The following is a 13,924-nucleotide window of genomic DNA, read 5'->3' on the forward strand; positions in this document are numbered from 1 at the left end:
CAAAACCCCATGTGAATGTGCATGTCCAATCTCCCACTCCTCAGCAATGCCGGGTCGAGCTTCTCCACGTGGTTAGTCGTGAATACGAAGATCTTCTCGCTCCCGCAGCAGGACCAGAGCCCGTCTGTGAAATTCAGAAGGCCCGAGAGAGTCACCGAGCTTCCCGGGTCGTCAATGGCGGAAATTGAACCCGACCCGTTTGAGAATTCCGGGTCGAAACAACCCGGGGACGACGGTTTCGTCCCTCTCTGCTTCGCCCTGTTCGTCAGATTGATGGAGCAGTCGATGTCTTCGATCACGATGATCGATTTCGAGCTCGTTTTCATCAGTAGCTTCCTCAGTTCGGAGTTGTTCTGAACTTCAGTGAGCTCGAGATCGTAGATGTCGTACCCGAGATAGTTCGCCATGGCCGCGATCAAGCTCGATTTCCCTGTCCCTGGAGGTCCATACAACAAGTACCCTCTTTTCCATGCCCGCCCGGTTTTCTGGTAAAACCCTTGTCCGCTCGCGAACTCTCTCAGATCCTCCATGATCATCCTCTTCCTCTCCGGATCCATGGCCAGAGTATCGAACGTGCTCGGGTGCTTGAATCGGACAGAGTCCCATGGATGGCTTCTCGCGTCGAGAGAGACGCCTCTCGAGTTCGTGTAGAGGAGTCTTTCCTCGTTTCGCCTGCGAATCTCCTCCGATTTTCGGACAATGTGGTCGAGGTAAGATTCCAGGACCATGGATTTGTCTCTCTTGTTGATCTGCAGAGTGAAACCTCGCTTCTCCTCCGGCAATGGCCGCCACGAGAAGCTCTGGACTTGACGCTGAGTGACGACGTGTTCCCAGAGGACGGTGACGCCGTTAAATACGTCGGTTATCCTGTCGTTGTTGGAGAGGCCGTAGGTGACGGAGCTCGAGTTCGGGACACGCGTGAGGCTGAGACGAGTGTTGCCATAACCGCCGTTAACGGAGACGGCGGAGCTGAGGTAGAGCTGGACGGCGTTGTAGAGCTCGTTGGTGTTGACGCCGTCAATCTCCGTTACGTCGAGGTAGAGATTCGGGGAGAACACGTGGCGGATTCTGGTGAGGAGGTGGAGGAAGCGGAGTCGGAGCTCCGGCGGAAACACGAGCTGTAGAATTGTCTGAAAAAACGCCAGCATCCCTAACAAAGATGCCAATGCGGTCCAATATTCACTCATTTTCATAGATCTTTTATGGGTGAATATGAATAAAAGGTGGGTTTTTTTTTAAAGAAAAGCTTTGATTTTTATGGTGAAATCGGGGAATGGAGAAGTGGGTATGAGGTTTTTTGATGAACGGAAAAGTGGGTTTTTACTTAAACTTGCATTAGCCTTTGGAAAGAGCAAAGATCCATGGGCTCGAACTTCAGTTCTTAAGATTTTTGGAAGGGAAAAGGTGGAGGCTTTTGAGAGAGAGAGAGAGTGTTGGAAATGGAAAGGAGGGTTGGGCACAATTTATAAGAATGAGAGTGAAGATTTTCCTTTTTTATTTTATTTTTTTATAATAAAATAAGCTAGATTATTCACGGTGGAAGACTTAAAATCATTGAAAATTTAAAAACTAGGCATTGATTGCACTAGGAATTACAACACTCAATCGTGTTTAATTAGAAGTGTAAACAAAGCGACATGGGAGAAGTATCAATCATAAGGCATAAGCATTGCAAATCCATTCCCCAATGAAAGAGAGAGATAGTGAATGATTCCTTTTGTTCTTTTCTATTAAAAAAAAAGTTGGAAGAAAGAGAGATTCAGAAGGCAGCAGTCTGCAGAGATACGGATTTAGATTTCACGCAACGGAGACATGATGGACTGAACAAGTACGTACGTGTACAACACAATTGACAAATTAGACTTCCTGCATTTAATTATTTTTAAAAAAAAACGATATTATCTTAAATTCCCTCGTCTTTATTATTCACAAACATCATTTTTTAAAGCTTATATTACCACTAAAAAATTTGACTATGGTACATTTATTTAAAATGTCGTATAATATTTTATTAATGAACAAATAGACATAACTTTTATTGATTTAAATAATATCTGTCTAATTTAATGAGTAATAATTTATATTTTTTTGTATATTAGAACGTAGATTATTTCCTAATATGTCAGTACATTGGTTCCACGGTTCTTCAAGATGTTTATGCTAATTAAATGTACTTAATCCATCACTTCATGACTCTGCCGCTTTATGTTATATCCCCTAACAAATATTTCTTGAACAAAATAAAAGGGGATATATAATATATGATGAACATGCATGGCAAACCGAGTTATAAAATGAAGACAGACTCAATACGATCATGTACTACTGCATATATTAATTAGCTGATTAAAAAAAAAACAATGCAAGCATCGTGGCAAATGCCATGATATTTACACTAAAGTAATTTAGAGAGTCAAAAGTAGATTATAGTGTTAATAGGGGATTAGTCTAGAGAATTTAGATTTTTGAGTTTTATGAATTTTCGAAATTTTGAATTTGCAGTGTGTAAAAACAGTTGGATAAATTAACTTTTGAATGGTAAATTTTATATATATTTGAATTATAATATTAGCTAAAAACCCAATTATTACCAATACGAAATTAATTCGTTGAATCATATTGATTCATGGGGTGGTGGTACCTCTAGTTTTTCTAGGGTATTCAACTAGGGTTGAGCTGTATATCCCCATGTGACAAGAGAGCATTAAAAATAGAATAAAAAACAATATGTAATTGTATAGACGCATAACGAAAATATTTCACTAATTGAGAAAATAGCTTTTATGGAGGGATACAAGAAGGAACTGATAATGGTACAAAGGGCCAAATCATGAGGGCCAAATGTTAGGGTTTTGAGGGTGTTGGAAAGCGACTTGCAGATGGGTTTTGTGTTTTTGTTTCTTCGGTGGGGTTTCAACTTTGGATCAATATTATTCATTATATTAATTATTCTCTCACAACTTTTATATATATATATATGGAATTTGAAAAATTTTGTATCCTCCATGAAAGTGAGGACAGACATCATTGTCGTCTTTGTAATCACATCACGAATCACTGTTCCGTTGCATGGATATCTCATTCATTCTCATCCATTAGACCAAACTAATCACAGTTTCATACTTAAGTTTTTTTTTTAATCCGAAAATTCATTAGATTGGAAAGTCGGGTGAATATTTCTCCTCACATTTGGATTTGAACCTGGCTAAAAAATATGTTTTGTATGTTCTCTTACCATTTAGGTCATTCAAACTTAAGTTTTCAATGCTTTAAGTTAAAACTACTAATCAAAATAATTTAAATGAAGGTGGATAGAAAGAGGGGTGAAACACTTAATCATAGGAAATGTATGAACGGTCCATGCAGAACATATACATGTGAGCCAAGATTACATTACATATATCGTCTATTGTCGACCAACCGTTGGGATTTTGATTGATAGATAATTAAAACGAAGAAGATAGAATCAAATGCTAGCGGATGTGTGTGTGTATATATATATATATGGATGATATATACATGGAAATGACTAGATAATACATATGAAAAGAAAATATTCTGTTCCTTCTTTTAACAAAAGTTTATAGCCAGCCAATCGCAAACCACTGACACGACTGTATATTTCTGAAGAAAGAAAAAAAAATCAAAATCTCAATCGATTATAACAAACAATATATACAAAAAACTTTTGCTTGATGTTGTGGGGAAAATCTTGGACCAAAGATTCTGTGATGATTCTTCATTTGGATTTTAGTTTCATCTTCTTTCTGAGCCCTATACGTTTAGGGTTCTTTACGCTGAAGCCAAGAAACCAAAACAAACAAAACATAAAATCAAAATAAGTGTCAAAAGACTATAAGTCGTCTAATGCTACTTATTTAGACCCTCAAAGTACAAAAAAAAAAAAGACATTTCGTTTTTTTGGTTCTTTATCAGTAGGGTTTTGCTATGATATCTCTCTTTAAACCATAAGGTTCATTGGCATTTTAATTGTGTGTGTGTATATATATATATATATTGGATCAAATTAAATCAGAAGAGAATGGAAGGATCTTGTAATGGGTTTTGTTTTCTAGTGAAATTATTGAATGGTTGTTCTTCAACAAAAAAAAAACATTTACGTTTGCGTGTGTGAAAGAATTTCACCACTTGTGGGTAAAAAAGACATGGGAACAAGCAAAGAGAGAGGTGTCCCACAAGCAAAGCCCATTTGTCTTCTTCACGGTGTATCAGTGAAATTTTATTGTAAAAAAAGTTTCTATTTTTACGCGTGGAATTAGTTCATGGAAGTTCCCCTTTTAACATTATAGGATTAAAACTTGGTTTCTACAGTTAATGAATTAAATATATCAACCATTTCAAAAGAAAAAAAAATGAAATGAGTTCTGTAAACTTAATTTGATATCTACATAAGCTAATCCAAATACAAATACAAAAATAGAAAGGATACAAATATAGTCCATTGATCATGATTCTGTTTCAATAATTTTATGTCTTTTAATCCAAATATATAATTATTTTACGACAAAGGAACGAGAATAGCCAAACCGATTTGAACCGAAAAAAATTACAATAATAACCACATTGAATTCGATATAAAATTAAATTGTTATAAATTTTTTAAAATAACTAATAAATCACTTTTTTAAAATAAGTATTTTTATCAATAAAAATCGAATAGGAGAGTTCACAAGCAAAAATAGGGGTCCATGTTTCGGGAAACAGTACACATCCAGGCCGGAAATATATCGGTTTGCTTTTTTCGATTTTACAAAAATAGGTATCAATTAGTTTTTATACCATGTTCGATTACGATTTCAGTAAGGTCCGGTTTCGGTTTTTATTTAAAAAATATAGATTTTCTTTAAAAAATTTAATTTTTCGGAATTTTTAAAAATTCGGTTCGGTTCGGTTTTGGAAAAATCGGTTTTCTAAAAACAATACCGTTCGCAAATTTAGAACGATCCAGATATAAAAAAAAAATACCGTATTTTTCACTTCCATTCCCAAAAACACAGAACCGAAAAGCAAAAGGAAACAAAAAAGTCAATTTGGATTGGACCCAATATTATATATTAAAAAAACACAAAAAAAGGCCGAAGCACATTCATGTTTTTAATTTTTTTTTTTGTGTAATCAATAAGGGCCGAACAAAGTTTTTTTTTTTGGGTGAAAGGGCCGAATGAAGTTATGACAAATATCGATTCAAAAGCCCAAAGTGTGCGATCCCCTCAGCATACACTTGAACAAGTATTTGCTACACCAATTCAAAATCCAACGGTTGTCTCATTCCGAGAAAACACGATTAAGCAGTCCGATTGGTTGACGGAGAGGACGAGACGCGGAATGAACTGGGCGTTATGGTGCATAGGGGTGGACACGGGTTGGATACTTTTTTCGGGTACCCGACCTTGACTTGCCTCCTCTATTTCTCGGTCGGATTAACTACTCGTGGAACGTGTCAAGGGCTCGGCTATCCGCATTGTTTTTGGCCGACGAGAAAAGATGTATCTTATTCAAGGAACGGGCGGCGAGGCGAGTTATCCACGAATAATCGCCCGACCGAAACCTGAATCTGAATTTGATATTCGGGCTGTCGTCGTCGACGTACCCGTGTTAATTTCATCGACAGACGAACACCCGAAATTTCGTACATCCGTCTCCCGAATCAGACAGGTAGTTGCAGTTTCGGGTCCCACGGTTTTGCAACTTTTTGAATTGTAATAATAACAAAAAAAAACCTAATTCGACGGTTTTAAGAAAATATTGGCAAGAATTTCATATATTATTATTATATACAAATAGGCAGAAACACGTTTCCCATATTTGTGTACAAGTAATCTCTCTTTTCCAAACAGTAATCTACACAACAGCGACGCACTTTTATTGTAGGAATATACAAATCCAACCCAAAGAATCAGAACCAACACCACCACCACAGCATATATATATATATATATGTATATATATACACCAGACAAAGAACAACAAAAAAAAAACAGAGCATAAAAAGCAGAGAAAGATATTTCACAGTCGATCTATGAACTCATGGAGCATTCCCTTGGGAGACCCTGCGGAAATCTCTTCCCGTCCGTACAGTAATTGTAGATCATGTAGTTCTTCTGGACCCATCTCAGTCTTGCCTGGCTCGTCGAATCCATCTCCTGAGTGAACCATGAACTGGGTTTCGAGTTGCAGCTCGATCTTCCGTTGGACCAGACACAGGCCTCGACTCTAAGGCTCTTGTAAGAGGCTGTGAACGGTGACTTCGACCAGTCCGTCTTGACGAGGCCGCCCCTCGTGGCCCAGTCGTCTGCGTTCCACAAGCTCGCGTACATCCTCATCGCCTGGTTCTTGGGGAAGAGAACTCCGATCGATTCGAAGTTCTTGAACTCTCTTATCGGCGTTCCATCGACGGAGAATCTGAATATATAGAAATCAAACGACCAAACCATTGATAAGTTGATGCATCCAGAGAGAGATACGGGCTTATGGGTTACGAGTAGAGCAAGTGAAAGACCGAAACTTCGAAGATGGAAGGTCGCTTACATGATCCTTTGAGGGTTCCAGAGAATGGAGTAAGTGTGGAAGTTTGCTGTCGGGTCGAACCAGAGATAGAACTGTTGTTCTTTGTTACCCTTCCCTTGCGTGTAAACATTCGTGTGTAAAATGTAAGGGTCGCCACTTAAATTACCCAAGAACTCGAAATCGATCTCATCCCAAGTCGATCCCGGAGATTTCAGCTGTTAAAAACACAGAATCTTCAGCACTAAATATCATAAAAAAACATCCAGACATGTCAATAACTGTTGATTTATGAACAAGTTTAATTACTTACGTAGAAGGTGGTGACAGTGCCTGCGGAGTTTCCGGGCACGAGTTTGATCTGCATATCGATCTTTCCGAACAAGAACTCGTTCTTGGACTGAAAGCCCGAGCCTGAGGACTTGTCGAGAGACAGAGTGAGGAGTTCGCCATTGTTGAGTATCTTTCCACGACCGTTTCCCCAAGTTATGTCCACCTCCCGGCCGAAATCAGCAGCCGACACGACCAATAACGTCGCAAATATTGCAGAGAGCACAGAGATCTTGAAGATGGCCATATTCAAATTTTTGTTGTGAAAATGTTGAATCTTTTTTTTTTGTATTATGGCTTGAGATGTGTGGGAAATGAATTGAAATGGAGAGGTATATATATAGGGGGGGAAATGAAAGGGGGATTACGTGCAATTGGTTATGGAGTTGGTGAGCCAATGGAAAAGCACACGAAGAGACATTGCATGCAAAGATTGTATACAGCTGGACCCTAATAACCAAAATATCATTTGGTAAGAATATAGCATCCATCCTGATTTTTGAGAAAAAAAAAATTGATTCCTTTTTCACAAATATCTATCTTTTTTTTATGTGGTTTATATATGGTTTTGATGTTGTGAATAGCTTCAATTTTTTTTTTGGTCACGTCGATTGTGAAATCATTTCCTCTCTTTCGAATTTCATTTTGGTAAAATATTAGTTTGATTTCATTGGAGACACAAATGAAAATAATACTAATTTTAGAAACTTTATATGGATTGATTTAAATAGTTAAAGACTAAATTTAATGATATTAAAATATCTAAATTAATACTATTAATCTAGGTCCTTCTAGCCCGAATAGTCTAATTATGCGATTGGATTAAGGATTTGTGAGATGGGAATAAAAGGAGGAAGCAACCAAGAAAGGGATTAGGGTTTATGGGTAAGATCGATTGCGTTATCAAAAGAGCAAGTAGATAGAGATCACACGGTTTCTCTCTCTATTGTTTTTGGTTGGTTTTACATTATGTGATGTTAAAGGGAAGCCAATGAGATGTTTCTTTTCAATTTTTGACACCTATCTGCCATGCTTGGGGCCCACATCTTTATCTTATTTTATATAACATATATAAATAACTAAGCCCAATGACAATTGGGTAATTATATAATGATGTATTAATCTGTGAATCCAGCATCTAGTGCAGGTCAGCCCTATAGACGCATAAAATCATCATATGATAAGATGGTTATTGGAAATATTTTAGAGTTTCTAATTATGAAAAACCGAGCCATTGGTATATATAAATATAGTGGCAACTAGTGGTTATAGGATCATACGTGTGTGTACGTGCATGCATATGTGCACCCACAGGGTGGTGTGTGTATACGTCGTATTTATAAAATCTTGGATTTTAGTGAAAGTTGGAATTTTCAAATGTCGTATAAACTAAGAGCGGTCCAAAGCAAAGTCGATTTTGATGATTATATCAAATTGTGAATTTGTGACAATCATTTGTTAACCTCAAATATCTGAAAAAAAAAAGCATTCGTTCATCTTTTAACTATGTATATTATTTTCCGCAAAGATGGATTAATTTTTTAAAACAATAATTATAAATATGGTTGTTATAAAGAACGATGTTAATTGTCGGTTTAAAGAAATGATTAAATGTTATATATATAGATTTTTAAAACTAAATAAATGCTCATTGTTTTTGACACGCAGAAGTGATATAGACCGCCTAACGAAAACGTCAAAGAGTCATGGCCGAAGGGGATGGACGACGACGACGGTCCATCCATGAATCTTTTCCAGCTGTCGCATTACCAGATTCATTATTAGTGCTTAAACATTTAATTAGTTACAAACACTTAGGCCCCAATTTCATAATTATAGAAATTCCACGTCTCGGGATATGCACAAAAAGTTTAGTCGTGTCAAATCCCAAAACTGAGACTAGGGTGACCCATTTCGGCTCCATTGCCCAATCCGAATTTAATAATATTACTAATTCTTATACAGTACTATTTAAAAATAAAATTTAAAGTCAGAAGTTCGGTTCGGTTCGGTTCGGTCTAATCTAGATCTTATTTTTTCGGTCTGAAAAAAATCGAATTTTCGGACTAGATTTGATTCACACAGGTCCGAAATTCCGATAATTTTTTTAAAAATTTCTTAATTAAAAGAAAGGAATTTATAAAAAATTTTGAGCAGATGGGTATGGTCCGATTCGAGTCCAAAATCTATAGGATCGAGTTTTAGATTTAGTTATATAGATCTGAAAAAAATCGCGTCAATTCGAAATTTTCAGATCGAATGCGGGTTCGGCTTAGCCCGATTGACACCCTGACCAAAACAAATATATTTTTAAATTCAAGAAATACGAAACTATAATCCAATAAAATTGAAAGAAATCCGAAACAATGACAATTAGATATAAGTCAACCTCAATAATGTTTACAAGTAATATGTGCAGAAAACTATATTAGTTATTGGATAACAAACAAAATTCATTCACAGTATTGGGTTCTCTCAAACTTTAGAAAATTTATTCGTCAAGATAAACATTAAATTCTATAGTATATATAAATAAAAATATTATAAAATAATTTCTTATTTTGAAAATTAAGTTTTAACTGTAAAAATTGTCTTTCGTATTTGTTTGTCTTTAAGTTCTAAGCCAAGCGATTTCTCTATAAAAGCATAGAGATGTTTAGTACCCTATTAAGAAAGACAAAAGAAATCTATCAATTGTTTCATAAAAATTGGGATGATATTTCGTTTGTCTAAAATCTACTCCACAATTAATATGTACCCTTATCTAAAAATAAAATAAAATAAACCGTATATATATATATATGTGAAAATATGAGGTATACTATAACTAAATGTGTAATCAAAATTTAATTAGTTAAACATATATATATATATATGTACTTTCATAACATTTGAAATCATAGTATAATTGATATCGTAGTGTAAAAGGGTGACGTTAAATTTCAAAAACTAGCAATCAAATATGTACAACAACGTTCGCGGATAAGATTACAATATAAACATAATTATTTATATTGTATGATAAACATGAAACCAGTTGTAAATTCCTTGATTGACCTGAGAAATAAATATCACCGGAGATGAGGACAAAAGCGTCATTTTCTTAAACAGCCTAACTCCAGTGGATAAGGATACTTTCACTTGGCTCTTCGGTCCCTTTCATTTAGTAGTTATATTGTCAAATAATATACTATTACAAGCTCTAAATTTAATGTATTATTGTGGTTTAACGCTTAATTTTGTTCTAATAATTAAAATAGATAATCATCCATGTGTGCATTATAAATTATTCTTATGGATTTTGTTAATTACTATTCAACAATAATTAAGTTAGATGGCTTTGAGTTCATGTTGGGTGCATGGGATTTGATGTCTTCCACAAACAAAACATCAACCTTAACTAATGTTAAAAAGAAACAAATCTTAATATAGGGATTCCAAACAAAAAACATAATAATAATAATAATAATAATAATAATAATAAAAACAAATATTTTGTTTTATGCACTTGTTAAGACATTAGAAACATAAAACATGAACGTTTCAATGGATTGATATAATCGTTTCAATACATCAAGCTGTAAAAAAAACAACAACTCGTGGTTTTGATCAAACATGTGCTAATCCGTCATAGCATACCACGATATCAATATATTATTAACAGTTATACCATAAGGTTTTAACGCATGACTAAAGACTCAAACCCTAAATTATGGCCCAAAAATATCATAAGGATTCCAATTTATTATATATATATATATTCAGGCGGGAATTCATATAGACTTAATGTTTCTAGTGAACTCAAATATCATGTATAGTTCATCTTCATGATATCCGGAGCATAATCCTATATTATCATCCTTAATCGATTTTTTGAATCATCATAGCCGCCATGGTGTACGCCATATATATTCATGACATATTTTTTACTTGACGTCACGGATCGCCATACATAATTGTTAACATTGGTTCCAAACCGGAATCTGAATTCGTAAACGGATTGTGTCAGCGCGTGTTCTTTTATGCGCTCATTTTAGTACAAGAATCCATCAAGAATGAAACCTAATCAAAATATAAAACAGGCCTAAATCTAACGCCATAACCAAACCCTGGGATCTAACCACGAGCGTAAGCCATAAATCTGAATTAGGGTAGAGATAACCGCACAGGTCAGAGAGGGTCGCGTGGGCTTTGTTTGTAAAAGGTTTGGCAGTGGGCTTGCCCTTGGGGCACACGAGGCCCTCAATTTCAATCATAGTGTTAACTTAATTATATTTTATCATAACGCTACAAAAATGGTTTAATTAATGAGTATATATATTTTTCTTAAAAATATTAAGAACTTGGGAAAAATGGGAAAAAATGATTTTTAAAATATCTCATAATTAGTTATTTGAACTGATTTTAATATCAATATATAATATAAAACCGAATATTCTCAACAAAAAAAACTATTACTTAATATTTTGATTTGAATATAGCCCTTACAATAGTTAAACAAATGCTATAAACCCCTAACCTTTTCCCACTTCACCTTGATGCCAAATGAAACTTCACCAAAGAATATTTCCTAAAAATCCTCATTAAAAATGGGCATGGTTAGATAATTTAATCAATAAAATCTCTATTAGAATATATATATACATACATATATATATATATATATATATATGGAGAGAGAGGGATTGTATGTGATATAAATATTCATTTGTTTGTATTTTCAATAATTCATAAATGAAAACACAATTACTACCTACAGCTAACAAAATAAATACGGGATTAGGCCGAAATCTGTAACCGGAAACATAATGCTGCTACAGCATATAACTGTTATTAAATATTGCGCGAAAAAATTGATAATTGTTATTATTGGGGTGAGATTTGTATGGACCGGACCTTGGCAGAATCCCGTGGCCACCGAAACCGCGTTTGGACACATTATTAAAGAGAATGTGACTATGCAACAGAAGAAACAGCTAGGCTAAATGAATAATTATGGACACCAAAATCTCATAATGGCTTTTGATCAACCATGAAACTTCGGCTCCTCTTTCCATTACGCACAAATCCATCATCTATATATACTTCACTCGTAACTCGTAAACTCATCTCTCCATCGCCATTGAAACCAGAAAAAAAAAAAGCTTCATTCAACAAAAATGGCGGTTTCTTGCTCTTTACGTTTTGTGTTCTTTATGCTCTCTCTGATGGCTACTCACGTTTTGGTAGCTTTTGCGGGTAACTTCCAAAGGGATGTTCAGATAACTTGGGGAGATGGCCGAGGAAAGATTCTCGATAACGGGAATCTTCTCGCTCTCTCGCTCGACCAATTCTCCGGTTCGGGATTCCAGTCCAAGAACGAGTTTCTCTATGGTAAGGTCGAGGCGCAGATAAAGCTTGTTCCCGGTAACTCTGCTGGTACAGTCACCACTTTCTATGTAAGTAAACATCTTCATCCTCTGATATTTTATACATGGTGAAACCATAATATTATATTATTCAAAGACTGGTTATGATTTTTTCTTATCGTTTAGCTGAAATCTCCGGGATCGACATGGGATGAGATCGACTTCGAGTTCTTGGGCAACCTCAGTGGCCATCCCTACACTCTACACACCAATGTCTACACACAAGGCAGAGGAGACAAAGAACAACAGTTCCATCTCTGGTTCGACCCGACAGCCGATTTCCACACTTACTCCATCACTTGGAATCCCCAGAGAATCATGTAAGTATATATCTTTCAGACCGTCTTGTTTTGTAATAAACATCGTACCATACTGTATTAAACACGTACCATGATTTGCTTCTCTTCACTTCCAGATTCACAGTGGACGGGATCCCGATAAGAGAGTTCAAGAACTTCGAATCGATCGGAGTACCGTTCCCGAAGGACCAACCGATGAGGCTATACGCGAGCCTTTGGGAAGCGGATGAGTGGGCCACAAGAGGAGGTCTGGTCAAGACAGACTGGTCGCATGCTCCTTTCATGGCCTCTTACAGGAACTACAACGAGAACGGATGCGTCTGGTCCAACGGAAGATCGTCTTGTCCGGCCGACAAGGCGTGGTTCTCGCAGGAACTCGACTTCAAGGGCAAGAACAGGGTGAAATGGGTCCAGAGACGGTACATGGTTTACGATTACTGCACCGATAGGAAACGTTATCCTCAAGGAGCTCCTCCTGAATGCAAGATGGCTTGATTCCTCCCTCTGTTCAATCATTACATTGATTATCTTTTTATGGTCTTTGTGTATTTAAATTCATGTGGTGTGATCGATATTACTTTGTTTCATTCGTGATGAAGAGTGAATTTCATTCATATTGTATGAAATAAAAAAGAATATAACTAAAATTAGTCTTGTAATTACACTTGCTTCCCTTGGCGCGGTCTCATCCCATATGGATCCGAAAGAAATAAAAAAATCGGTACCGTTTTCGAATCGAAACATACAAGAAAACTCGATACCATTCTCAAACCGAATAGAAAAACTTAATACTGTTTTCGAACTGAATCGTTTAAAAAACCTGAACGGTAACGTTTTTAAAGAACCAAATTGAACCGAATCTTAAAAAACTCAACCCCCGATAATTTCTTAATAAAATATAGATTTTTCTTATTAAATACCGAAATCAAACCAAATATAATAACCGATTGACATATTTTTTTTATAGAATCGAATGACACGAACCGAATACCAAAAAATAAATCCCTATTTTGTATACGTATGTATATTTAAAACTATACATGTACATAAACAGTATGCAAATATATAAATGGGTTTAACGGGGTTATTATGACGTCGATTCAACTCAGTCTGTTTATTCTTTAGAGCCAAATGGATTGGATCCGACCAGTAGAGGTTGGAGCTTCATGGGCAATGATGATGCGTGCCCTTTTGGCTTTATTTATTTATTTATTTAATTTATATCATTAGGTCACATACTTTGATTAATTTGGACGGTCCTTCATGCTATTAATTTATAATATAAAGTTTCACACGGTTTCGCTCTGATATATTATGCTTATGCATGTATCTGTGTCTCCATACGTATCCTCGGCGCCGTTC

General features: G+C 35.8%; 3 protein-coding genes across 3 annotated transcripts in view; 1 reads left to right on the top strand and 2 right to left on the bottom strand.

Annotated features, from left to right (window-relative positions):
• The window catches only part of LOC104803500 (AAA-ATPase At4g30250), a 2,558-nt gene extending 1,126 nt beyond the window's left edge, over positions 1–1,432 (bottom strand). Inside the window, exon 1 of the mRNA XM_010527433.1 lies at positions 3–1,432. Coding sequence (XP_010525735.1) covers positions 3–1,193 — 1,191 coding nt within the window. The 5' untranslated portion in view covers positions 1,194–1,432. The remainder of the gene's footprint in view (positions 1–2) is intronic.
• A 4,431-nt stretch (positions 1,433–5,863) lies between these two features.
• Positions 5,864–8,357, bottom strand: LOC104803503 (xyloglucan endotransglucosylase/hydrolase protein 24). Its single transcript, XM_010527436.2, has 3 exons — positions 6,839–8,357; positions 6,550–6,743; positions 5,864–6,423 (listed from the first exon to the last, which is right to left on the bottom strand). The coding sequence occupies exons 1-3, from the start codon at positions 7,100–7,102 to the stop codon at positions 6,039–6,041; spliced, it is 843 nt and encodes a 280-aa protein (XP_010525738.1). The 5' UTR covers positions 7,103–8,357; the 3' UTR covers positions 5,864–6,038.
• A 3,640-nt stretch (positions 8,358–11,997) lies between these two features.
• Positions 11,998–13,062, top strand: LOC104803502 (xyloglucan endotransglucosylase/hydrolase protein 20-like). Its single transcript, XM_010527435.2, has 3 exons — positions 11,998–12,293; positions 12,390–12,583; positions 12,679–13,062. The coding sequence occupies exons 1-3, from the start codon at positions 12,015–12,017 to the stop codon at positions 13,055–13,057; spliced, it is 852 nt and encodes a 283-aa protein (XP_010525737.1). The 5' UTR covers positions 11,998–12,014; the 3' UTR covers positions 13,058–13,062.
• Positions 13,063–13,924: the final 862 nt, after the last annotated feature.

The sequence above is a fragment of the Tarenaya hassleriana genome, unplaced genomic scaffold (assembly GCF_000463585.1).
Source record: "Tarenaya hassleriana unplaced genomic scaffold, ASM46358v1 Cleome9, whole genome shotgun sequence".
Taxonomy (NCBI): Eukaryota; Viridiplantae; Streptophyta; class Magnoliopsida; order Brassicales; family Cleomaceae; genus Tarenaya; species Tarenaya hassleriana.